The 24,374-nt window shown below is 38.6% G+C and overlaps 2 protein-coding genes and 1 long non-coding RNA gene across 24 annotated transcripts in view; all 3 read left to right on the top strand.

Annotated features, from left to right (window-relative positions):
* NDUFV2 (NADH:ubiquinone oxidoreductase core subunit V2) overlaps positions 1–4,724 on the top strand; it is a 31,409-nt gene extending 26,685 nt beyond the window's left edge. Inside the window, exon 8 of the mRNA XM_002757058.6 lies at positions 4,569–4,724. Within this exon, the coding sequence (XP_002757104.1) occupies positions 4,569–4,662 (94 nt within the window). The 3' untranslated portion in view covers positions 4,663–4,724. The remainder of the gene's footprint in view (positions 1–4,568) is intronic.
* A 2,425-nt stretch (positions 4,725–7,149) lies between these two features.
* ANKRD12 (ankyrin repeat domain 12) overlaps positions 7,150–24,374 on the top strand; it is a 149,561-nt gene continuing 132,336 nt past the window's right edge. For 18 of the 22 annotated variants that reach the window (XM_035270571.3, XM_078347732.1, XM_054243966.2 and 15 more), the window contains exon 1: positions 7,150–7,465. The gene's annotated coding sequence lies outside the window, so the exon portion shown is untranslated. The remainder of the gene's footprint in view (positions 7,466–24,374) is intronic. The other 4 variants (XM_008979488.5, XM_002757056.7, XM_078347734.1 and 1 more) reach the window with 1 other exon arrangement.
* Positions 15,426–19,358, top strand: LOC128929451 (uncharacterized). Its single transcript, XR_008475998.2, has 2 exons — positions 15,426–15,690; positions 17,367–19,358. It is a non-coding gene; the product is annotated as an uncharacterized LOC128929451 (long non-coding RNA).

Raw genomic sequence — 24,374 nt, 5'->3', positions numbered from 1 at the left:
TTCATCAGTTATTAAAGGAAGTATTTAAAATTATAAATCTGGACTATATTATTGAGGTGAAATTAAAATCGGTTATTTGTAATATGAGGTACTATAACATTGTATTTATTTATTTTTTAATTTCCTTGCAGATTCATTAGGAATAACATTGTATTTTAACATTAAGCAGGAACCAATTATGAATTTGGTCTTTTAAACAAACTCCATTAAGCATATTCAACATCTGATAATAATAGGGATGTTCCTTATCAGTAATTGTGAATAGTTTTTCACTGAGATTTTCTTGACAGTGTTCTGGATTTGAGCCAGAGACTTCACCATTATTAGTGTCTGAATTTATTTTTATTTTTTACTTCGTACTTCTTATTTAAAAAGCAGACAGAAGTCTACTTAGGTTTTAATAATTGCAAGCATCTGCCAGTGCTGTATTATATAAAGCTTGTATTTGGACATGGCAATACTAGAATGTCTTGTCAGCATATGAAAACAAGAACTCTTCACTTTACTTCCTCAAGTTAGTATCTTGGATATATAGGATAATGACAGAGACTGGTATAGCAATAACCATAATACAGTTATAGTTACTCTTTAACCAAAGCTGTCTAAATCTTTTTTATTGGTATTTTAATAATATCTCTGCTTTTTGAAGAGATACTAATTAATTGTCTCTGTGATGAAAAACCAAGCGGAATTAAACTGGTTTAAAAGTAACTGATTCCTGAATACAACCACCAGGTCTGCCCTGGCCAAAATTAGTAAAAGATTGATGTCTTTTACATTAGATTATGTCGTTCAAAACTGCTTTATCATCATTGGTAAATGACCACTGAAAATATTAAAGCAGTGGTAAGATAATACAGTTGACTCTTGAATACCATAGGCATTAGGGACACTGATTGCTCATGCAGTTGAAGATCTGTGTGTAACTTCTGACTCCTCCAAAACTTTACTGATAGCCTACTGTTGTCCAGAGGCCTTATGAATAACAAAGTCAGTTTTCACATATTTTGTATGTTTGTGTATATTATATCCTGACTCTATTCTTACTACAAAATAATCTAGAGAAAATAAAATGTTGTTAAAATCATGAAAATACATTTACTCTATTAAGTGGAAGTGGATCATAATAATAAGTTTTCATCATCATTTTCATGTTGTGTGGTCTGAGAAAGAAGAGGGGTTGCTGTCTCAGAGATGGCAGAGGCTGAAGAAAATCCATGTATAAGAGGAATTAAATTGGTTCAATAGTAACTGATTGCTGAGTACGACTGCCAGGTCTACCCCGGCCAAAATTAGTAAAAGAACCCATGCAGTTCAAACCCGTGTTAGTCAAGGGTCAGCTGTACTCTCTTAATCTTGACATTACTAAATTTTTTTTTTTTTGCTGAGATTCTTATTTTCAATGAATTTTAAAGCTCTGAAAAATTCTAAACTTGTTTTCAGATTATTAATAGCAGTTTTTTAGTATGGATTAGTTTATAACTTATTTTAAATCCAATTTTAATTCTTCATATTTAGTTTATAAAGACATCTTAAATTTTGCATAATTCAGTAGAGTGCAGGTAATATCTGAGATGTAAAAAATCTATAGCTAGGCTACAGTTCCAATGCAGTTTTTGATAGATGACTCTAGATAATAGTATCACTTTTGGTTTTATACTAAAACTAGGGACAGTGGTAGATATATCTCAGCAATAGTAAAAAGATAAGCACTAAATTTTCATAAAGTAAGTTGTCTATATATAAAGTACTTTAAGCTGTTAAAGTTAACAGAAAGGCCACGTTTTCTAGAATGCAACTGAATTAAAATGGTATGCATACGTATAGTGTTAGAATCACTGAAAAAAACCACACTTTCTGAATTTTAGTGAAGACAAGGTAAATTATTAGATTGCACTTTAAGCATGAGGTATCAGGAAAATCATTTTTTATTCACTAAGTGAAAAACACTAGTGTAAATTGTGGCTTTCAGGTGAGTGAATAGGGCTGGCTCACTGCCTCTTGAGTGTTCTGAGGCATATTTACAGATGAAATGGGGGGTTACATTTTTAGTAGATTAAACAAAATTATAGGCTTTACTGGAGGATATTATAGCATTTGTAGTATTTTAAAGTACACTGTGTGAATGGTGAGGAAGGGCGATTTATAGCTAGACATACAAGTCATGGGATTGTAATTTCATGGAACAAACTTTAGGAAACTCCCAGATGATGATGATGATTTGAGACTGAGTTTCTCTGTCGCTCAGGCTGGAGTGCAGTTGCGCGATTTTGGCTCACTGCAACTTCCGCCTCCTGAGTTCAAGTGATTGTCCTGCCTCAGCATCCTGAGTAGCTGGGATTACTGGTGCCTGCCACCACGCCCGGCTAATGTTTTTATTTTTAGTAGAGAGAGGATTTCACCATGTTGGTCAGGCTGGTCTTGAACTCCTGACCTCATGATCTTTCTGCCTCTGCCTCCCAAAGTGCTGGGACAACAGGTGTGAGCCACCGTGCCCTGCCTAGACCAGATTATTTTTTAAATTACTTCCATATATAAAATTCTATAATCCTGTGAGGAACTCAGGAAGTATTTGATTAATTATCCCATTTATTGTTCTAGAAACTTTAGTTTTTATAATCTTCCTAAATTGATCTTTGTGTTGATAAGAGAGCGTCAAGATTAAGGAGCTTATTAATTTTAAAAGACCCATGTCTATCCAGACTGGTAGGAGGCTTTGAGATACTAAATGCTAAGCTTTCAGTAGACATCTAAAATGAAACTTTTAAATCATATTCTATTCTAATATTTGATCAAGAAAAAAGTTTTAGGCAGTAAAGAAATCTGATGCAAGGGGTAGCTGAGTTTAAACCATAAAAAACCTAGTAAAGGTGAAGAAAGTTTCTCCAATTTAATTTCATTGGCATTTAAAGAGCAGCAGTGGTGCCTATCACTAGATAACATAAAAAATTGCAGGCCGGGCACATGGCTCACCTGTAATCCCAGCACTTTGGGAGGCTGAGGTGGACAGATTGTTTGAGCCCACAAATTCAAGACCAGCCTGGCCAATATGGTGAGGTCTTGTCTCTACAAAAAAATACAAATATTAGCTAGGCATAGTGGTGCACACCTGTAGTCCCATCCACTTGGGAGGCTGAGGTGAGAGGATGACCTGAGCCTAGGAGGTTGAGACTGCAGTGAGTCCTGACTGTACCACTGCATTCCAACCTGGGTGACAAAGTGGGACCCTGTCTCAAAAAGCAATTAATAAAATTTAAAAATTGCAAAGTGTAATATTGTGTTTTTTAAAAGTTAAGTATCATTTTGCTGCTTACCCTACATTAGTTTCAGGCTCTGACAATACACAATGACTGCTTTTGATCTGTTTTTGTAGTGAACAAGACCTATAATCCAAATATATTAACTAATTTCTGACTTTGTAGACATTGTTCATTATTTAGTAACTCTTACATTATGCTGTGATCTCTTGAAAGACCTTACAAATGATTATGTGGTGTCATTTTCCTGTCTCCAACAAAAAATGATTTCCTAGGGTGCTAAAGAACAGACTTAAAGGATTGACGACACAATGTAAAGGGCATAGCCAGAGGGGGTTGAAAAGATATAAACTGAACAAGTTCTTTCTTTAAGTAAATCTGTGGCAGGAACAGGTAAATTAGCAAAGCCACGGAATAGTGGTGGAGGGGTGAAATTATACGGGTATGTGCTGATCTGGGCTCTAGAAACAGAGGTCAGACAGGGCAGAGGTGAGCAATTACCTGGGAAACCGTGTGAGGGGTTGACAGACAGACAGGTTCTTCTACCTTTGTGCTGGATGTGTTCATAAATTGCTCTGTCAGGACTTGTTCTTGTTTGCTTCCTTTTGTGGCTGCTGTGACCATCCTGGTTTGGAAACTTTTTTTCAGAAAATTACTACTACTAATATAAAAGACTATTATAAATACTAATAGTCTTTATAATACATAAATACAAACTGATTTTGACTTCACTGCTTCTAAGGGACATTGTCCCAAATCTTACTTCCTCAAGGAATCCAGTGTCTATATCCAAATACAGTGTATAAGTGTGTGTATTCCTTCTATTCACTGACTGTGGATCTCAATCTAAATACAATTTAACTATAAAAAGAAATACAGTGCTCTAGTTTATAAAAACATGGTTTTTAAAAATGTCCTCTGGGGTTGGGTTATTTTTGCTATAGTTCTTTGCTTTCTTGGATAGATGTTGAATCTCCCAAATTTGGTTTCTATATCAGTAAAATAAAGCCAGTTATTACTTGTCTTGTGGTATTGTAAAGATTAAAGAGCCAATGTATGCATACTGCTCAGTAAATAGGAACTATTAGTGCTACTTTCATATTTTTTATATTTATGGTGAATTCTGATGTTTTTCCATATTTAACTTTAGAAAGAAAATATTGCATCAGTTTAAATGTTTGAATTAATTCATGCTAATTCTTGGGGTGAAAATAGTTACTTAACTAGGCTCTTGTGAGATAACATAATTTTTTTTAAGTAAAAATTTACAAATGTTAATCATTGTTTAATATTACTTGCTTTTCATTTCAGGAGTGGACGCTTCTCTTGTGAGCCAGCTGGAGGGCTTACGTCTTTGACTGAACCACCCAAGGGACCTGGCTTTGGTGTACAAGCAGGCCTTTAATTTATATTGAACTGTAAATATGTCACTAAAGAAATAAAATACGAACTTCCAATCTACATAAACTTTTTTTATTATCTGTTTTTTCTGCTTTGTGTACATCCAGGTGGTAACCCTGGCAACTTGCAGCTCTAAATATTATGTCATAATGACACAGCACCATTTTAAAGTCTTCTATCTATGGCTAACTGTGAAGACATTGTTACATAATCTAGTTAATAGTTACTCTAGTGTCACCCATTTTCAACTTCTAGATCACTTTTATGAGTATCAGGTTACCGTGAAGTAAAAATTCAGTCAAATTTCAAAGTTTTGCTTTCCCATCTGTAGCTACAGCCAAGTTTTAAGTTAACATGATCTTTCTATAAACTTTGTCAGAGCTCCCTATAAACATTATTCTATTTACAACACATAGTTGTTATCGTATTTCCAACTGGTGAGACCTCCAACACACTGTAGGTTTAAGGAAGTTGGTAGTTGTCTCTAGAAGCATTACCGTTTTTAAAAAAGAAAGGTCCAAAACACTTTCGACATTATCCTTGGCTATTCTGACACTGCAAGTATACAAAAAATAATTGGGTGAAGGGATTGGAAGTATGATTACACACTCTTCAGTGGTATGGATGCTACAACTTAGAAAAAAGGATAAAACCTTTTGTCTATTAAGAAACTAGCTGTAGTACATTAGTTTTGCAAATGGGATTAGCCAGCTTTAATGCATGAATAAATTTATATATATTAATCTAATAAATGCTTGATTTCTCAAAGTCCCTTGTACTTGAGACAGATTATTCACTAGTAATATGCTTTTTATTTATTTATTTATTTTGAGACAGCCTGTCTCCAGGCTGGAGTACAGTGGTGTGATCAAGGCCCACTGCAATATTCTGGCCTCAGCCTCCTGAGTAGCTGGGAGCACAGGCAGGCACCACCACCCTGGTTAATTTTTATGTATTTTTTTTAGAGTCAGGGTCTTACTATGTTGCCCTGGCTGGTCTCAAACTCCTGGGCTCAAGTCAGCTGCCACCCTCCCAGGTTGCTGAGATTACAGGCGTGAGCGACCACGCTGGACTATAATGATTGTTTTTAAGTATATGTTTAAGAATTTTTTTTAATTGAGAGAAAGTAAACAGTAATTTTCCAAGTGGCACAAATAAGTAACAGTGAAATGTCTTCCTTCTATCCTAGAGCTCTCTTGACTGTCTCATAGGCGACTATTTTTTCTTTGTATTTTACATCATAAATAACCAAATTAAATATAACACTATTCTACCAATAGCCATAAGGGGCTCTCTTTCAAGTCTTGTTGACCCTAATGATTTTTAGGTGGGAGAAATCAGGAACCTACGAAAGGAAAAACTGATCTTCAATGCAAGTTGATACTTATATAATAATTTGACGGGTCCTGGCCGTCCTTGTCAAGTCTGAATGTCACTTCATTTGCCGTGATCACATCTGAACCCTCAGTCATCAAGACGTTTAAGGACAGTCTAACTAAACTTGTAATTGCATGTACTAAGTCATAAACGGATGCTGTAGTTTAACGGAAGAAAACGGTTTCCCGCCGAGTACGTAACACCTTGGCTGGTTAAATTGAGGCATTTACAAAACTGTTGCAGATTAACCTCTGGTAAATATAACACGCGCCCAGAAGGGAGTGAGTACACGCTGCTGCCACGCTGCGACGGTCAGTTTTCCTTAGGCACCCTTGCCAGTACCTGAGCGGCTCCCTCTCAAATCCCCAACACTACGTGTGTGAAAGTAAACCGAATTCCTCTTTACAAAGCCCACCGGAAGGCGTGCCTGGGAAGGGACGCGCACTAGATCCCGTAGTCCCGGGGCTAGAACACGCTACCAGCTTTCGGGGCGGGGCCCAGGGCTCCACCTGGCGCAGGGGTGCCGCGGGCTCTGGGCGCAGGTGCGGCTTCGGCCGGGCGCTGGGCCAGGCGGCCGCAGCAGGCTTAGCGGGGAAACTTCACCTAGTTCTCGAGCTGAAGTCGCAGCGTCGTTTTGTCTCAGTTGGATCACGCTTGTCCACCCACCCTGTGCAAAAGTAACAGGTGAATACCCTATGTGGGGTCTTCATCGCCGCCGCCATTTCCAGAAGTTTCCAGTCACAGCCACTGCCACGGTCGCCACAAATGGTACTGCAGAACCCGCTTGCCGGGCAGCGTCTGCGGCGTCTGCCCAACCTCTTCTCCCAGTCTTTGATTTCCCCCTCCTTTGTCGGAGGTGTCTGAGGAGGGGAGGCGATGACACTAACCCGGGTAGGGCGTGGAGACAAACCAGCACGTAGGGCGGAGTTCCGGCCCGCACCCCTCCGCCGCCTGCTGCTTGGTACGTCCCGCTCCCCCGCCCTGAGGCTCGCGGAGCCTCGCTGAGCAGCAGGAGGGGCGGGCGCCGGGGGGGGGCGGGGCGGTCACGCCGCCCGTCCCGTGCCCGCGGGAGTCACGTGCCCGCGGGTGTCACGTGCTCGCGCCGCAGCCAATCGTGGGCCGGCGCTGTCCTGGGAGCGAGGAGGCTGTGGTGAGAGACGGACCGAGACCGGAGATGTTTTCAAACCCAGCTCCGGCGGCGTTACAGGCGGTTGCAGCGGCGACGAAGACAACGACAGCAACGGCCACGCCGAGGCACTCGTTCCGGGGGTGAAGCCTCCTGCGCCGGCCTTGTCTCGGGTCCGTGCGGGTGAGGGGGGCGTGGCGACAGGAAAGGAGGAAGGAGGGGCGCGGTTTCGAGCCTTTCCCCGGCGCCTGGCAGGATACCCCCTCAGTTCTGCGCTGCTCCCGTTCCCCATCCCCAGAGCAAGGTAGGAGACGCGCCCTGCCCGCCCTCCCCGGCCTGGCACGCCGCCCACCCGGCCTGGCCCGAGCCGCGGTGCGCCTGACAGTGACAGGCCGTTAGTGCCCCCCGGCGCGGGTCCGCCGGGGCCCCGCCCGCCGCCGCCGCCGCCCCTCTTGGGACGTCCGGAGGGGCTGCGGCGCAGGTGGCAGTAGCCAGCTGGGCGGAGGCGCCGCGCGGGGCGGGGCGGGGGCCGGGCGGAGGGCCGTGAGCTGGCTTCGACGCGGGTGCCCCACACCGGGGCTGTTGGGGCTCGCCTGCCGCCGCCTCCTGTAACATGGCGGGGCCGGAGGAGCGTGTGCGTGTGCGTGCGAGTGTGAGTGTGCGCGGCCGAGAGGGCGCCGCTGGCGTGTCGCGGTCGGACCCGCGGGGGCGGGGGCGCGCCCGGCCCGCCGCGCGTTCTCGCCGCCAGCCGCCGAGCGTGCGCCGACGCCGGGGACTGCCACGGCCGCTCGGGCAGGGAGCGTCAGAGGCACCCAGGTCCTGGGATAGGTGGTTGAAAGCAAGACTACTGGTTTAGTAGTGTCCGGGGAAAGAGCAGCCACTCTACAGTTCTGTTTTAAATCCAGGCGTAATCTAACCTTGCCGCATCAGGCAAGCAGTTTCCTTCATTGTTTTTCAAGTGTCCACTTGTGATGCTTCAAGACCCGTGGAGGACGTCAGGTTCTTAGATCTCGTTTTGAGGAGTGATGTGTGGAATGACGCATCCTTACAGATAGCAAAGCGTTGAATAAACGATTGTACAAAGAGGCATCCGAAGCTTAGCTGACAGCTGTTTCAGTAATAACAGTAAGACACTGTGTAACGTAGGAAGTTACTGTTGCACTCGTTGAAACCTTAGGAAACGTTTAAAGCAGTGTAGTTACCGGGATTGTAATTTCCGCTGGACACCAGTGGCTAAACTGCGAACTAAGGTGAAGTTTGTTGGAGATCCCAGTGATGTGTATGTAATGTTTGGAATCGTCTGTAATTCTAAAGTTGAAATGAGCCTTCATCTTCAGTCATGTATTTCATTTTCGTTTATGAAATTGGAAGGCTAACTAGTGAAATAGTTGTTTTAACATAACTTAACTGTTTATTAAAAGCATATGCTTGGCCAGGCGCGGTGGCTCATGCCTGTAATCCCAGCACTTTGGGAGGCCGAGGTGGGTGGATAACCTGAGGTCAGGAGTTAGAGACCAGTCTAACATAATGAAACCCCATCTCTACTAAAAATACAAAAAAGCCAGGCGTGGTGGCACATGTCTGTAATCCCAGCTACTTGGGAGGCTGAGGCAGTAGAATCGCTTGAACCCGGGCGGCGGTCTGGCCTGGGCAACAAGAGCTCCGTCTCAAACAAACAAACAAACAAAAACATATGCTCAAGTAGGCCGTTAAAAATCTTGGGCACATCTGAGTTTATTCAGTCGTTACACAAAGCCTTTCCTGGAGATTAGCTCAGAACTGGCAGAACATATGCTCTGTTGGTGCCAAGTGGCTTAAAAGCAAAATGAGATAGTGTCCACTGTGTAAGATGAAGTCGTTATATTAACTAATCTTGTTGAGGAAAATCTTTAATTTGGGTTAAAAGCAAAAACATTTAAAGATTTGAAATGTTCTCCCGGGAGATTATAGACAAGGGGAGGAAGGTTTTACTACTTAAGGATCTTTTATATTTGATACAGGCACTGAAATAATTTCTGAAGTTCTACAGGCATCTTGACTAAGGTCAAGCTTAGCTCAAGTTATGCGTTTTCTTTTAGAGATAGATGAGATGTTAAAATGGAAGGAAAATGAGTGTTAACTTTACTTATGTAGGATACTTTTAATGTTCTTAATGTCTTATAGTTTTCATAGTAGTTGTTAAAAATTCGTTATTGGAATAGCTTTATGAACTATGGAGAACTGGGAAAGTGGAACTCTCTGGGTGTGTATTCCATGAAGAATATTTGAGGAGGAGTAAAGAGAACAAAAATACTCAGAGGAGGAAAGAATTTAGCTGAAAATACATTGTGCAGACTCATACTGGTTAATACCCAAGGGGGAAAAAAGCTTGATTTTTATTTGCGGATTAGTGTCCAGCCAGTAGGATGAATTTAAAAGGAAGATTTTTTTTATCATTTCAATATTACTTTTTCCCGGTAGAAGTTGGAAAACGTTGCTGATATTCTTTTGAAGTAGATTGGAGAAATAGTAGGATATTTGGACAACACTTTATTGGAGAAGAGATATTTATTCTTAAGAAAACATTGAGTGATTGTAAACATGTTTGATTTCTTGCTATTAGCTGACACGTAAGCTTTTCTTTAAATACATTTTATGTTTTAAGAGCGTTATTTTAGTCCAAAAAGAGGATGAATAGTGGCGTTAGTCATTTCCATCATAGTTAATAAGAAGTTTTACTGCTCCCTGTGTATAGACTTAATCATATTAAAGTAACATGTCAGATGGGCATGAAGAATTGTCTAGTAATTGCAGTAGGTTGCCTAAGAGCTATTGACACTGCTTTCTGACTTGGAATTTGTTGCTAACAATACGTATTTCTAAAATGCATGTGCCTTGTAAAGGGTACAGTGTTGAGATTTATCCTTGGGACTGGAAGGGAGCTCTGAGTTTCTTACTCATTTCCTTTATTTTACAGATGAGAAAATAAAGGCCTGCTAAGATGAAAAGACTTAAAGCTAGTCTGCAGCTAGTTAAAAACAGTCTGTGGTTTGGCCGAGAGGTTTCTTTCGTGAAGATGCTAATTTGCCTCTTTCTTTAGAAGAAGCCTTATGGAGTTGTGGAAATAATATTGAAATATAAGTGAGAAGGCCTGGGTTCAAATTCTTGATTTATCACTTCCTAACAGTGGGTTTTGATGTATCACATTAACTTTAAGAACCTGCCTTCTGTCAGCTGCAACTTAAAAGGAAAACCAAAAAGAAAAAAAAGAACCCGGCCTTCTTAACCTGCAAAAGTAATTTTCCTGCATAATTTAGTGGTGATGTGTGGAACATTTAAATGAGAATACTTTAGGAAGCACGTTATATACTTGTAAACTTCTATACACTGTGGTATGTTGTTTTTAAAGAAAATACAATTCTTGAAGTGTAACAAGGTGTTTAGATCACTGGGTTTTTGCGTAGCCCTAGCTTTATTGTTTTCATCTTTTGCTGTTTTACAGATTATAACTCCTGTAGATACATTTTCTGATCTCCACGTTGTTCTAACTGTAGTTAAGCCGCTTATGAACATTTTAAATATTGGAGTTGTCAGTCTGACTTTCCCTGGAGGATATGAAGTTTCTTTATCTTTGAAAATACTTTCATATATATTCATGCATTCATAATCTGTTTCTGTAACAGACAGTGGCTTTTTAAAAGTAATAGTGAAAGTAATCTTAGTAGCAATGTTCATTTGTCTCTTGCTAGTTTCCAGATATGCAAAAGCAGGAGATAATTTCCTTTAAAAACTCCACTTTGGTAGTGCATGTTAAGGTCATCTGGTATATCTAAAATATTTAGAAATGTTAAAACAGTTTTTGTTTGCTTTTGCTGTTAAGTTTGAAAACCTTTTAGTGCTTTAAATTGATAATCCTGGAAACCAGCATCAATACTGTGTTACATAGATTATCAGAGTTTTTATAGTCTTAAAAATAAAGGTACTAATAATCATAGATAATATTTCCTGAACACTTAGAATATGCAAGTCTCTGTGTTTTAAGTGAAACATTTCGGGTAATTTTCATAATAACCTTGTAAAAACAGAGAGGAAACTGAGGCTATGAACAATTATGTGATGTGTAAAGATTACACACTAAATAACAGATTTCATTGCCCTATTTCTTAACCATTTCTCTGCAGTGCCTCTAAGAATGTTTAGTTGGTTTTTGAAGAGTTTTAAGGCAGTGTTTCTTAAATTTCAGATTTCATCAAAACTGTTTGGGGGCCAGCTATTTTACCTTATTTGGGGTGGTCAAAAAAGAAAAGAAGTTCCTTATGGGAATCATAGAACATAGACCAGTAAGCCCTTTTATGAGATGCTGATATACTTGTTGCTGTGGTGGCAGTGGTATTTTCATGTTAGTTCTGTCAGAGCACATTATTCTTACCAGCTACAAAAAGGTCTATAGTTGTTCGTATAATATGAGACTATCCTAACAGATTCCACCTTGCTGTTCATATCATTCTTCTGAAGAGATGTACTTTTATCACAGTGACTGAAGAAAAAAGATAATGAAACTCATTTAGGACTTTCATAAGAGAATAGATCCTGCAATAGAAAATTTGCTGAGTTTGTCCAGGTTTAGAAAATAGTATCCAAGACCTGGTTTTCTGATTAGTGTGAGCCTCCAAAATTCTAAGAAACTTAAATTCAAACATAAGTCCTTAGAAAATTAAGTTTTAACATGGAGATGCTTGCGACTTAAAGGAGATAGATTATGAAGCCACAAGTTACAGGGTAGAAGTCATTTCATTTTCTTTGGCTTTAAAAAAATTACAAAAATTATAAAAATTGTGTCATCTTTGGTCAGTTCCTTAATATCTGTTTATTGGGGGCTAAAATTCTTTCAACATACATAATAGTTCACCTTTCTAGTTATCAGTGTGTATTCAGGCCATAACTGGGAAACATAATACAAATGTTAGCAATAAGTACATTTTGATTTCTGTTAACTATCTTATTTTGACAATAGAAGATTAATAGTCTCTAATAATATGCATAAAGAGATTGGCAAATTGTCACCCTTTTAAAATAAATAATGGGTTTTTTTCTTTGTTTTTGTTTTGTTTTGTCTTAGAGCTAAGATCTTGCTATGTTGCTCAGACTGGTCTCAGTCTTTAACTCCTGACCTCAGCCCTTCTGTTTCAGCTTCCATAGTAGCTGGGATTACGGGTCTTAGCCACCTTGCCTGGCTATATATTCTCTTCTTGTAACGATAGCAAAGAGTATAGTAGAGCTCTATAGCTTCTCAGATTTCAGATTGTTCCTCTGACAGAGGAATTTTGTCAGCATTCTGACTTCTAATTAAGAACAAAAACCATGTGTTTCTCTTTCTTCTACTTAGGAATAACTATATTGACTCAAGATAAAGGAACAATAGTACCTTAAAAATTACAGTGCTTTGTAATTCAAACAGTACTTTTTACATCCGATTCTCTTTTGAATCTTACAGCTCAATGAGGCTAAAACAAGGATTCTCAGCTAATCTGATGATACTGAGCCGTGGATTGAATTCAGGTTAAAATTATCTGGAGTTATGTTAGAGTTCTTTGAAATTCACTCATGAAAGAGAAACATTAGCAAACAAAGGAAGAGAAAGGAGAGACATGCACTTTTATTTTTCTCCCACCAAATTCATGTTGTACAGAACTTTCTACTCTGTTTACCTCTTCTGAAACAGAAGTCCTTATACAGCTTTAATCATTAGTAGGAATGGGCCAGGCCCAGTGGCTCACACCTGTAATCTCAGCTCTTTGGGAGGCTGCGGCTGGCAGATCACTTGAGGTCAAGAGTTTGAGACCAGCCTGACTAATGTGAGGAAACCCCACCTCTACTAAATAATACAAAAAATTAGCTGGGTGTGGTGGCACATGCCTGTAATTCCAGCTACTCAGGAGGCTGAGGCAGGAGTATTGCTTGAACCCAGGAGGCGAAGGTTGCGAGCCACTGCACTCCAGCCTGGGAGACAGAGTGATACTGTCTCAAAACAAACCTAAATAAATAAAAATTAGTGGTAGTGGTTAATTATGATAGAGACAATCAGATAAGAAAAAATTTCAGCAGGGCCTGATGGGTCATGCCTGTAATCCCAGCACTTTGGGAGGCTGAGGCTGGTGAATCACCTGAGGTCAGGAGTTCAAGACCAGCCTGGCCAAGATGGTGAAACCCCATCTTTACTAAAAATACAAAAATTAGCCAGGCATGGTGACGGGCACCTGTAATCCCAGCTACTCTTGGGATGCTGAGGCAAAGAATTGCTTGAACCCAGGAGATGGAGGTTGCAGTGAGCCGAGATTGTGCCACCGCACTCCAGCCTGGGCAACAGAGAGAGACTCCATCTCAAAAAAAAAAGAAAAAGAAAATTCCATAACAAAACCTACCATAATTTGCACAAGAATATTGTAACTAGGAATAGAGCCTTGGCTTGCATTCCAGTGTTCCATGTTAGTCTTGGAACCTCTGAGTTAAAATAAATCCTTTCGACCAGAGTTTCTCACTACCAGGAAGTTACTTGGTGATCAAGAAAAAGAACTTCTGTTGAGCTTCTGTATACTAGGTACTATTAGATACTTTCATATATGTTATATGTGAGTGCAGATATCTTAAATAGTTAAGAAAACACTTCAAAAAACTGTCACTGGAATACCTCTAACTCAATCTTTTTTATTGCAGAACTGAGTTGAAATTTATGTTACATAACTGTAAATCTGTTACTTTGAGAAATTTTTTCTTAAGATCAGTCCAGTTCACTAATATATTTATAGTTGAGGTGATCATCCGGTAGTGGTTATTCAGCCTTCAGAAATTATGCTTACCTTCCAAGATTTGTGGAAACCTTTCAAGAGTGAAGAGGATTATCTTTTTTTTTTTTTTTTTTTTTTTGTTTTGAGACAGAGTCTCACACTGTTACCCGGACTGGAGTGCAGTGACATAATCTCGGCTCACTGCAACCTCTGCCTCCTGGGTTCAAATGATTCTCCTGCCTCAGCCTCCTGAGTAGCTGGGATTACAGGCACCTGCTACCACATCTGGCTAATTTTTTGTATTTTTAGTAGAGGTGGGGATTCACTGTGTTGACCAGGCTGACCTTGAACTCCTGACCTTGTGATTTGCCCACCTCATCCTCCAAAGCTCTGGGATTACAGGCGTGAGCCACTGCACCCAACTGAGCATTCTCTTTAAGCTACCGTTGAGTATGGCCAAACGACAACAACCAAAAATACTCTGTTTACCGTGTTTCTGTTTGTCCTCATCTTATTGAAAGTAAGCAAGAATGGTTGACAGCAAATTGGCTTACTCATTCTTCCCTTTACTTTATTCATTTTCTGCTTTTGAGGCTCCTCCTCTTCCTTCAGGCACTAGCACTCTTTCTCTGAAAACCCCAGTCAAAATTAATCTGTACTTACATAGATACTTATGTACCTATATTTGTGTTATTAAACTTAAAAATTATATTACCACTTTCATTTTACATTAGCTAATGCATAAGGAAATAGTAATTTGCGTTTTCTCTACTGTGACTTGACACATATATTCTTTGGCCATTTTTCTCTCTTTTTTCTTACTCAAAATTTCTAGGAGTAGCAATCCATAATTTACACAAATAATATTTTAACATTTTTGTTAGGGTTTTACAGCATGCAATTATTGTCTGCTGTTATTTAAAAACTAATAAAAAGGTCGTTAATTCTCCAACCTCCTTATGCATAATCTTTATATATTAGTGATTTTTACTCTTCTGTATATTACAAATATAGCACCATTGGCCCTTCACAAACCCCAGAAGAAATTGGCTGTCTCCAAAGTACTACTGCCTTTTTGGGGTGATTACTTTTTATGTTCTTCTATTATTCCATTCACACTCCTACTCTAAGAATTTCTCCTGCCTGTAGCTTTTGTAAACTCAGATGTTAGGGTGGGAGTAGCAGCAAACAGAGTCTTTTGGCCATGGGGAAACATGTAGTCTCACACTTGAGTCATATTCATTATGAAGTGCTAATACTGGTAGAGGTATAATTACAAATACTCTATAGTTGATCATAGGTTCTCCATATGAGGGTTATCTGATTCCTATTTTGCAGCTCTAAAGTTCAAGTTAAATCATTTAAAGTTACACCCGTCTAGTAAGTGATGGTGACTGTATTGCTTCCTTTCAAAACTGTACCTTCAAAGATGACATTAAAAGAAAAGATGAAATGATAAATTTAGAAACTTTGGGGGGAAATATGTAATTTGTATTATGATTATGGATTTTTACAAAGAGTAAAAAGTAAAAAATCTTGAAGTATTCAGTCTGAAAATGGGTTCTTGAATTTGAAAGTGTTTGGAATTTTTCTTCTTTTATTTCTGAATTTTCCAGTTTTACCACAATGAGTAAGTATCGTAGATAGAATGAAGTTTTTGTTAATTTTATTTTTAAATATGGGTTCTTGCTCTGTTGCCCATGCTGGAGTGCAGTGGTGCCTTCATAGCTCACTACAGCCTCAAACTCCAGGGCTCAAGAATTCTGTCCCAGTCTCTCATGTAGCTGGGATTAAAGGTATATGTCACCATGCCAGGTTCTGGATTTAGTGAAGTTTTAAACACCTACATAGTTGACAATTTTTAAAAGAATGTCTCTAGGTACAACACTTACCTTTAGCATTGTTGAGGCAGGCATTAGGGAAGATGACAAGTGAAGGCAGTATTATTTTTATGGAGATGGAGTCTCACTATATTGGCCAGGCTACTTTCAAACTCCTGGCCTCAAGCAATCCTCTCACTAAAAAGACATTATCTGGGCCGGGCGCGGTGGCTCACGCCTCTAATCCCAGCACTTTGGGAGGCCGAGGCGGGTGGATCACGAGGTCAAGAGATCGAGACCATACTGGTCAGCATGGTGAAACCCCGTCTCTACTAAAAATACAAAAACTTAGCTGGGCACTGTGGCGCGTGCCTGTAATCCCAGCTACTCAGGAGGCTGAGGCAGGAGAATTGCCTGAACCCAGGAGGCGGAGGTTGCGGTGAGCCGAGATCACGCCATTGCACTCCAGCCTGGGTAAACAAGAGCGAAACTCCGTCTCAAAAAAAAAAAAAAAAAAAAAAAAAAAAAGACATTATCTGTGTCTTTTTAAGATTTCACATTCAGGGAACAAAATACAGACATATCACATAGGAGGATAGTAGTATTCCTTAATCATCCAAATTGCTTTCTAGTTGATGTGGAAAGGAACATGGTAAGCCCTATAAAGACATGAATCATTCTGTCTTATTCTCTATTCTCTCACAGTGTAAATGGTTAGCATATATTTATTGAGTGAATAAGAATCACCTCAGTGCCAGTATCAAGAGGATGGTCTGACTGGCGTAGAGGATGAACCGGGACTAAAAGAGAAAAGATGGGTAGCAGTTGAGAACAGCCACAATTACGAGAATGAGGGGCTTAATATAAATAAATTTCCAAGATGGGAAATGATGTAATACACATTTTCTTAGAGAGTAATTCTAGAAGTTGTATAGTCTTTAAATAGGAGATAACTATTTAGAAAGGTTTTTAAGGTTTTAGGACCCAGTTGTAAGCACATATCTGAAGAAGGCATTCTATGTTTATGGGCCACTTAAAATCTAGCAAGAAGAAATAATTACCTAAAACCAAAAAGAATAATTAGGAAGAGGTTCTGTCTATATTTTGAAGTCTTATTATAGATTTTTGGGGGATATGAGTTCAGGGAAAGGGGCCTGTGTGTTTTAGGCACTGAAATAGGTCTCTTCAAAAAGGCTGAGAATCACTGACTTGGAAATGTAGGTTCAGTTTTTGCTGTAGAACGCTTAGATTCTTAAAGAGTCCTTAATTTCTTTTTTAGGTGTTATTTTTTTATAGTATAATTCCTTTAGTAAAGATGCTTAACATTTGTACCATCAGTGACATTTGCCTTTTTTTTCCCCCCGATTCAAAAACATTTGTGTGGTTATATGTCAGAAAGTGTTCTGTTATAAAAATAAAACCAAGCCTGGCACAGTGGCACATGCCTATAATCCCAGCTACTCCAGGAGGTTGAGATGGGAGGAACATGAGTCTGAGCCCAGCCTGGGAAAAAATAGTGAGACTCCATCTACAAAAAAAGTAGTTTTGGCTGGGCACAGTGGCACACACCTGTAATCCAATCACTGTGGGAGGCAGAGGTGAGAGGATTGCTTGAGGCCAGGAGTTTGAAAGTAGCCTGGCCAACATAGTGAGACTCCATCTCCATAAAAATAAAAATGTAAAAGCCTACCAAATACATGCTTATTCTTTTGGATTGATGTTGGAGTTTTCATGTCACTTTCTACAGCTATTAGAATACAGTGAAATTACTCCGTTCTGGCTCTTCTCATCAGCATTCTTCTAAATGGTTTTGGTCAGAAGAGCTACCAGTGGTATATAATACTACATAAACCAGTTAAAAGTGTGTTTTTCTTTGAATGCCCTGGAATATGCAATTGTTCTGAAATCTAGTATATATTATAGGAGGTAGCTTTATGTTGGAGAGTAAGCAGGATAAAGAAAAAGGTAGCAGATCAAGACTAAAATGCCCAAACAATTGAGTCCTGGTATAAAGTCATGGAAGTGACAGTTTTAATCTGTAATTAAAGCAGTGTTATCACCCAACATGTTGTTGGGTCAGGGTGAAAATGATGTTGTATGTAAGTTAGAAATACTTTATTATTTGTATTGCTGTCTTGTACTGATTTCAACTCCCCATAACTGCATCAAGAATTGGGGTATAGTTTTTAGGATCTCAGGCTTATATTGCAGAAGCAGTGTAGCATAAACTATTCTGGTTTCTTAATGACTTGTCCCAATATCATTTATCTAACATACCACTATTAAAACGATATCTATAAGTAATTAAAAGGCCTTTCATTTAAGGCTAAAATGTGTGTCTATCATTTTTAGAGAAAGCAGTAAAAGTGAGATAGGGCACTTTTGGGGATTAAGCTGTGAGTAATACTTAGAATAGTACCAGCCTTATTTATAATTGTTATGATATGTCGTGACGATTGACTGCAATAGCTATACTTTGGAGGGGGCCGCAGAGGGGGCAAAAAATAAAATATAAAAAAATTATTTAGAATATTTTAGGTAATTTAACAGGTACAAAAAAATAGCCTGATGAACTTTCCCTTTTCTCTGGACCTATTTAAATCCTTTTATTTCTAAATGGTTCATCTCAAATGTGACCTATTCAATGAAGCCTGACCTCTTCCATCTTAACTCTGTTGCACATTGTATATAGCAGTGTGAGCAGTGTGACTAGAGGAGTTGAAAATAAGATTTCTGCATGAGGTAGAAATGTACCTAGAAATCTAGTGAAAGCCAGACATCCACACTTCACTCTATGCAGAACAAAACAGATAAAGTAGATTTGAGAGGAACCAAACAAAATATCATTTTAGGAAGATTAGTCTGGTTGGTAGCAGCTGTGTGGAGCAATAGGTCTAAAAGGAAGTAGTGAATTGCCAACTCATTTTGATTGACTCCCCCCGCCCCTTCCCCCGTAGTTACTTTGTGAAATTTTACTTTGCCTTCAAACAGTTCATCATTTTGCTAGAAGAGAAATTAGATGGCAGAATTTTAAATTATGGGTGTTTCTAGTTTTAAGGATTTTAGAATTGTTTTAGAACCTGTAGGCTTTTTCTCTGTTGACAGTGAAGTGAATACAGTGGCTATTAGATTTCCACTTTTCAGCATTCATAGTATTTTCTGCTCCCAGTGCCAGAAAAGCAAGTAAAGCAGCCTAACCATTTTCTCTTGAGCTGTTGCAGCCCTCTACTGGTTTATGGAAGTTGCAACAATTTAGAACCTGTTAGGGCCAAAAGATCAGACAACTCAGTAACTCATTTAAAAAATCTCAGACCCGGCCGGGCGCTGTGGCTCAAGCCTGTAATCCCAGCACTTTGGGAGGCCGAGGCAGGTGGATCATGAGGTCAAGACATCGAGATTATCCTGATCAACATGGTGAAACCCCGTCTCTACTCAAAATACAAAAAATTAGCTGGGCACGGTGGCGTGTGCCTGTAATCCCAGCTACTGAGGAGGCTGAGGCAGGAGAATTGCCTGAACCCAGGAGGCGGAGGTTGCGGTGAGCCGAGATCGCGCCATTGCACTCCAGCCTGGGTAACAAGAGTGAAACTCTGTCTCAAAAATAAAAAATAAAAAAAATCTCAGACCCTTAGAAGTCATCTATGCCAACCCTCTCAACTGAAGATGAATACTTTATATACCTTCCATAACAATTCTGGAGGCGGGGGAGGTATATAAATACACACACACACACATTTGTATGTATATGTATAATTGTAAATATAACTGCCCATATTTATTTACAAACTCTAAATGTATTGTTAGAATGTGATCCTTTATAATCAGGTGTTTTACATTGTCATAAAACATCTCTTTAATGTCTTTTATAAATATTATCTAATGAAGTAATGAGAATTTTTTAAAGATTTGAGATATTTATTACTATTAGAAGATAAATACAACAGATAAATGCTAATTGCTTATTTAAATTATTTGCAAAGCAATTTTACTTCTTATTTATTGCTGGAGCCAGAATGTTAGGTTTCATTCTAGCCTTCTTGTTGTTTACTCTTCCACCACCACCCCTGTGCCCCTCTCGTTGCCACCAGCCACAATCTAGTCATTATGCTTTAAGTGGTCTCCTTGTGTCTTCGCAAATTCCTCTTAAGTCCATGTTTCAGAGTTTCACCAAGGGCAGCTTTCTGAACACACTGCTGGAATTATGTCACTACTTTTTTAGAAAACTTAAAATTTTGTTACCACAGAGAACAGACTACCAATGACAAGGGACTTCATGATGAGATCCCTTCCTACTTTCTTCAGCCTCATTTTCTATCCTACTCTGCTTCAGTTTTTTGCCAATCCGTCATTGTGGTCTGCTTTTGTGTGTGGCCATGTGTGCACCCCTGTGCATATGTTTATATCTACCTGCCTCAGAATCATCCTCAAAACTTATTTTAATGTTTCCTCTTCTTGAAATTCCCTACCCCTACCTCTGTACAAATGCACCCAGGTTGGGTGCTTGCTTACATTTATTATTCTGCATGATAATTACATTGTCTTTTTCCTGTTAAAGACTGTCAGTTCCCTTCAGGCTAGGATTGTGTTATGTTCATCTTTGTTCCATTATGTGACATATAGGTGACATTACTAAATGTTAAGTGATAGAATAATTGCATGAGCAAACTGGGATATAGCTAAAGGAAATACCCACAGTTAAATAAGTTAACATCACAGACTTAATTTACTTTTGTTGAAGTTTTAAGGATAATTTATTAAGACTAGTGCTTATTGAACATACTTTTCTTAATGTCTACATTAAGGAAAGTGATGGTTGGGGGAGATAAAGAATGGTAGTTTAGAATTGGAATGGACATCATTTTAAAATGAGGAAACTGAAAGCCACAGAGTTTACTAGAAATTTCAAGTTACAACTAGAACCCATCTTCTTTTTCACTTTACTGATTTTCTTCTAATATATTTTGCCTAGATTTGGCTAGGATTAGTAGATATTGGTTGTTAATATTTCAGGCAATTGGACTATCTGAATGGAACTCTTTCCTGTAGGTTTACCTTTGTGGAATTTTGAAAGTAATAATACACATATAGCTAAAGCAAATTGACTATTTGTAATTTTTTTTTTTTCATAGGCAGGGTCTCACTCTGTCTCCCAGGCTGAAGTATAAAGGTGCTGTCTGAGCCCACTGCTACTTCTGCTTCCTGGGTTCAAGCAATTCTCCTGCTTCAGCCTCCGGAGTATCTGGGACTACAGGCATGCACCGCCACGCCCAGCTAATTTTTGTATTTTTGGTAGAGACAGGGTTTCACCATATGTTGGCCAGGCTGATCTCAAACTCCTGACCTCAGGTGATCCACCCTACTCGGCCTCCCAAAGTGCTGGAATTTCAGGTGTGAACCACTGAGCCTGGCCTGTAATGTATTTATTTTGCATAGTCTTCTGAATTCTCTCTCATGCTCAGATTCCTGAAAGGTGTAACATTTAGCAGCACCAACCAAAAGAAACCTCTGTTTACTGGATTGAGTTTATGTCCTAAATCTTTTGCTTCTTTCCCTATTCTGGTAGGGAATAAATGTAAAACATGTAGATACCTTTTATCTCTTTTCCTCTACCGCTATCTGAAACACTGTGATACCTGCTGTCTCATGTATTATTTCCTCTTGAGTTCTAACCAGAGCGCTGTAGGTCTCCAGAGCAAACCAAGTAGAAATGGACCTATGTTATTATTTTCAAAAAATTTTTGTTTGCTGATAAAAGCAATACATGTCCATTCTAAAGTTAAAACTTTAGAGAACTCTATAAAATAGACCATAAAAATGCCTCAAGAACTTTTAAGAACATTGTTTTAAGGACATCGTTGGACAGGTTATTGTAAAAGATTGTAGATGCCTGTCCTTTTATTCTTCATCTTTTGCATGTTGTTGGTTAAATTTCGTGATTTAAAAAAAAAATGATGCTAATTTCTTGATCTGGAATGCAACCATTAGATTCTTGTGGAAAAATGTTATGGAGTAACTGCCAGAAAACATTGTGGTGAAAATCAACCGTTTCTTACTGTAGGAAAATATGATAAAGAGAGCATGTTCCCTTTTTAAAGACTAAATTCTCACTTGAATGGCTTAAATAATTAAGGCAGGGAGGGAAGTCCAATTAATATCTCAGAAGCATGACTATTTATTTTGAGACTTTTTTCAATTTTTTTTCAAAACCAGTTTTAAAATGTGAAGGAATTAAGCTGCTTGTTTGGTTTAAGTAGGAATTACTTAGTGTTTATGTCTAATAGTTTATTCTTTGCATGTGAGGAAAACAGCAGTAAGTAGATCTAATAATTTAAGGTATTTTTGCATTCATAGAGAAATATTAGAATTTGGAGTGAAATTATTCTAAACCTCTTATTCAGGAATCAGAATTTTGGAAGGAGAGGATCTTAAACCTCATCTAATCTAATTTTATTTTCAAGAATAGGAAACAGAAATATTGAGAACTGATGAAGGTCAACCAAAAAGTCTTTGATCTCACAATAGAATCTTGGACCTCAAGCTCCCAGATCAAACTACATAAAAAGTGATGGTCACTTTCCTAACTGAACAACCCTTAAGGACCATTGAAAGTTGTTACTGTGATTTGGTCCTTTACTAGTTGTATTTTTTCTCAAATCAATTTTGAAGAAAGCATTTTTTGCCCTGAAAGCAGCGTGGAAGCGGGAGCTGAAATAAAGTTAGGAATTAGTTTCCATACTCAAGAGTTCTCGCTTTACTTTCTTTAGGTAGAATACAAAGTGGGTGGTAAGTTTGCATATTTTATATGCACCAGGGTCTATGGTAAGATAGAATTTCAATTACTTCTCATAGCCTTTTTATTGAACTTTATCATTTTGTTGTATAGATGATGAAATTAAGTGATTTAGGCCAGGTGCAGTGGTTCATGCCTATCATCGCAGCACTTTTGAGAGGCCAAATAAGAGGATTGCTTGAGGCCAGGAGTTTGTGGCTAGCCTGGGCAACAAAGCAAGACCCTGTCTCAATATTTAAAAAAACAAAAAGAAAAAAAATCAGTAATTTGTACTTTGCTCTCAGTTGTATTTAACCTAAAGTACATGTTTTAGGGACTTCTGGACAAAAGGGTAGACTGTAGATACCCCCTTCTTTTTCAAATATATGAAAATGCTAAGTAAAAATAAAACACTTAAAGAAAAGGGAATCTGCAGGTGCCTGAAAAGAAAAAACACAGTCATAACAGAGAACAGAAGTTGAAGCTCTGTCCTACAGGGAAAATGAAAAGATACCTTTAGTGTGTGAGCTTTAATGTACTTGTGGAATCCATAGGCCCAGGAATGGCAGGAAACCGAGACTGGGCTCCTTGAGTAAAAGCCCAGACCAGGAGGACTCTCAAATATTCATAAATAGGGCCTTAAAAACAAAAAGTCATCTACCAGCCTGGGTTTATATTTCCAGGTATATCTTCTTCCTGTCTTTTTATTTTCACCGTTTTTGGTCTTCTTTTGTGGTCTATTTTTCTTTTAAGTATATTGTTAGATTCTCTTTATCTACTCTTACAGACTCTTGATTAGTGAGGTTCATTTATTGTAGTAACACATATATTGGAAATTATTTACATTCTGTTTACCACACTTAAATTTTTTTTCTGCCTTCCGTCACATAGATTGAATGTTTGTTTTCAAAGGCATCCATTTGATTTATTGAGACCTTATGTTTCTATTCATTTTCTACATCTTTCTTTTTAAGTGTACATCATGTTGTTTTATTATTATTTGCTTTTCATGTAGAACTCAGCAGTTTACATCCAAATCTAGCCAGAGCCCTTCACTGCCATGATAGCTGGGGTTTCACCAGTCTGTCTACTGTGATGATCTGTAGACTTCTGGTTGTATTTCCCTATTTATTTTCAGTATACTTCTACAGCTTTTTAATTTTAATGTATATTTTCCCTCTAAACCAGATAAGTTATTTCAGTGCTTTCTCACTTTCCTGTGGGCTTCTTCCCTCTCCTCAACCCTTACCCTATCCCAGGGGCCATTTTGATAGAGGTATTCTTTTATACATTTGTCCTGACTCTTTTTGTATGAAATAGACTTAGTAGATTATAAACTCACTCTTACTCCCATATATTACATAATGTCCTCATATATTTCTTTTCAAAAATTTTTTTTTGTAAAGACAGGGGTCTCACTATGTTCCCCGGGCTGGTCTCCAACTCCTGACAAGCAGTCCTCCTACTTCAGCCTTCCAAAGTGTTGGAATTACAGGTGTGATCCACTGTGCCCAACCCATAGATTTATTTATATTATTTGGGTACCTACTCAAAAGCAGATTTTATTTAAACAGTGTATCTATATGTAAACCTTCTAAAGCCTTTTTATAACTGAAAATGTTTTTAGTTAACCTTCACGTATAGCTGATAGCTTACTATCACCAATAACTTAGTTTTAGTAATGATTTTGGTTTGAAATACTTACCTTTAACATTTTAAGAATATTATTACATTGTTTTCTTATCTCTGATGTTACTTTGGGGAAGTTCTGATGTCAATTTGATTTCTTTGCCACTCCAGAACATTTTGAAATATTTTGTGTTTTTCAGTTTTATTATTATGCGTCTGAGTATAGTTCAT

This window comes from Callithrix jacchus, chromosome 13 (assembly GCF_049354715.1).
Source record: "Callithrix jacchus isolate 240 chromosome 13, calJac240_pri, whole genome shotgun sequence".
NCBI classification, from domain to species: Eukaryota; Metazoa; Chordata; class Mammalia; order Primates; family Cebidae; genus Callithrix; species Callithrix jacchus.
The sequence above is the reverse complement of the archived record's forward strand: the minus strand, read 5'-3'. Positions and strand labels throughout refer to the sequence as shown.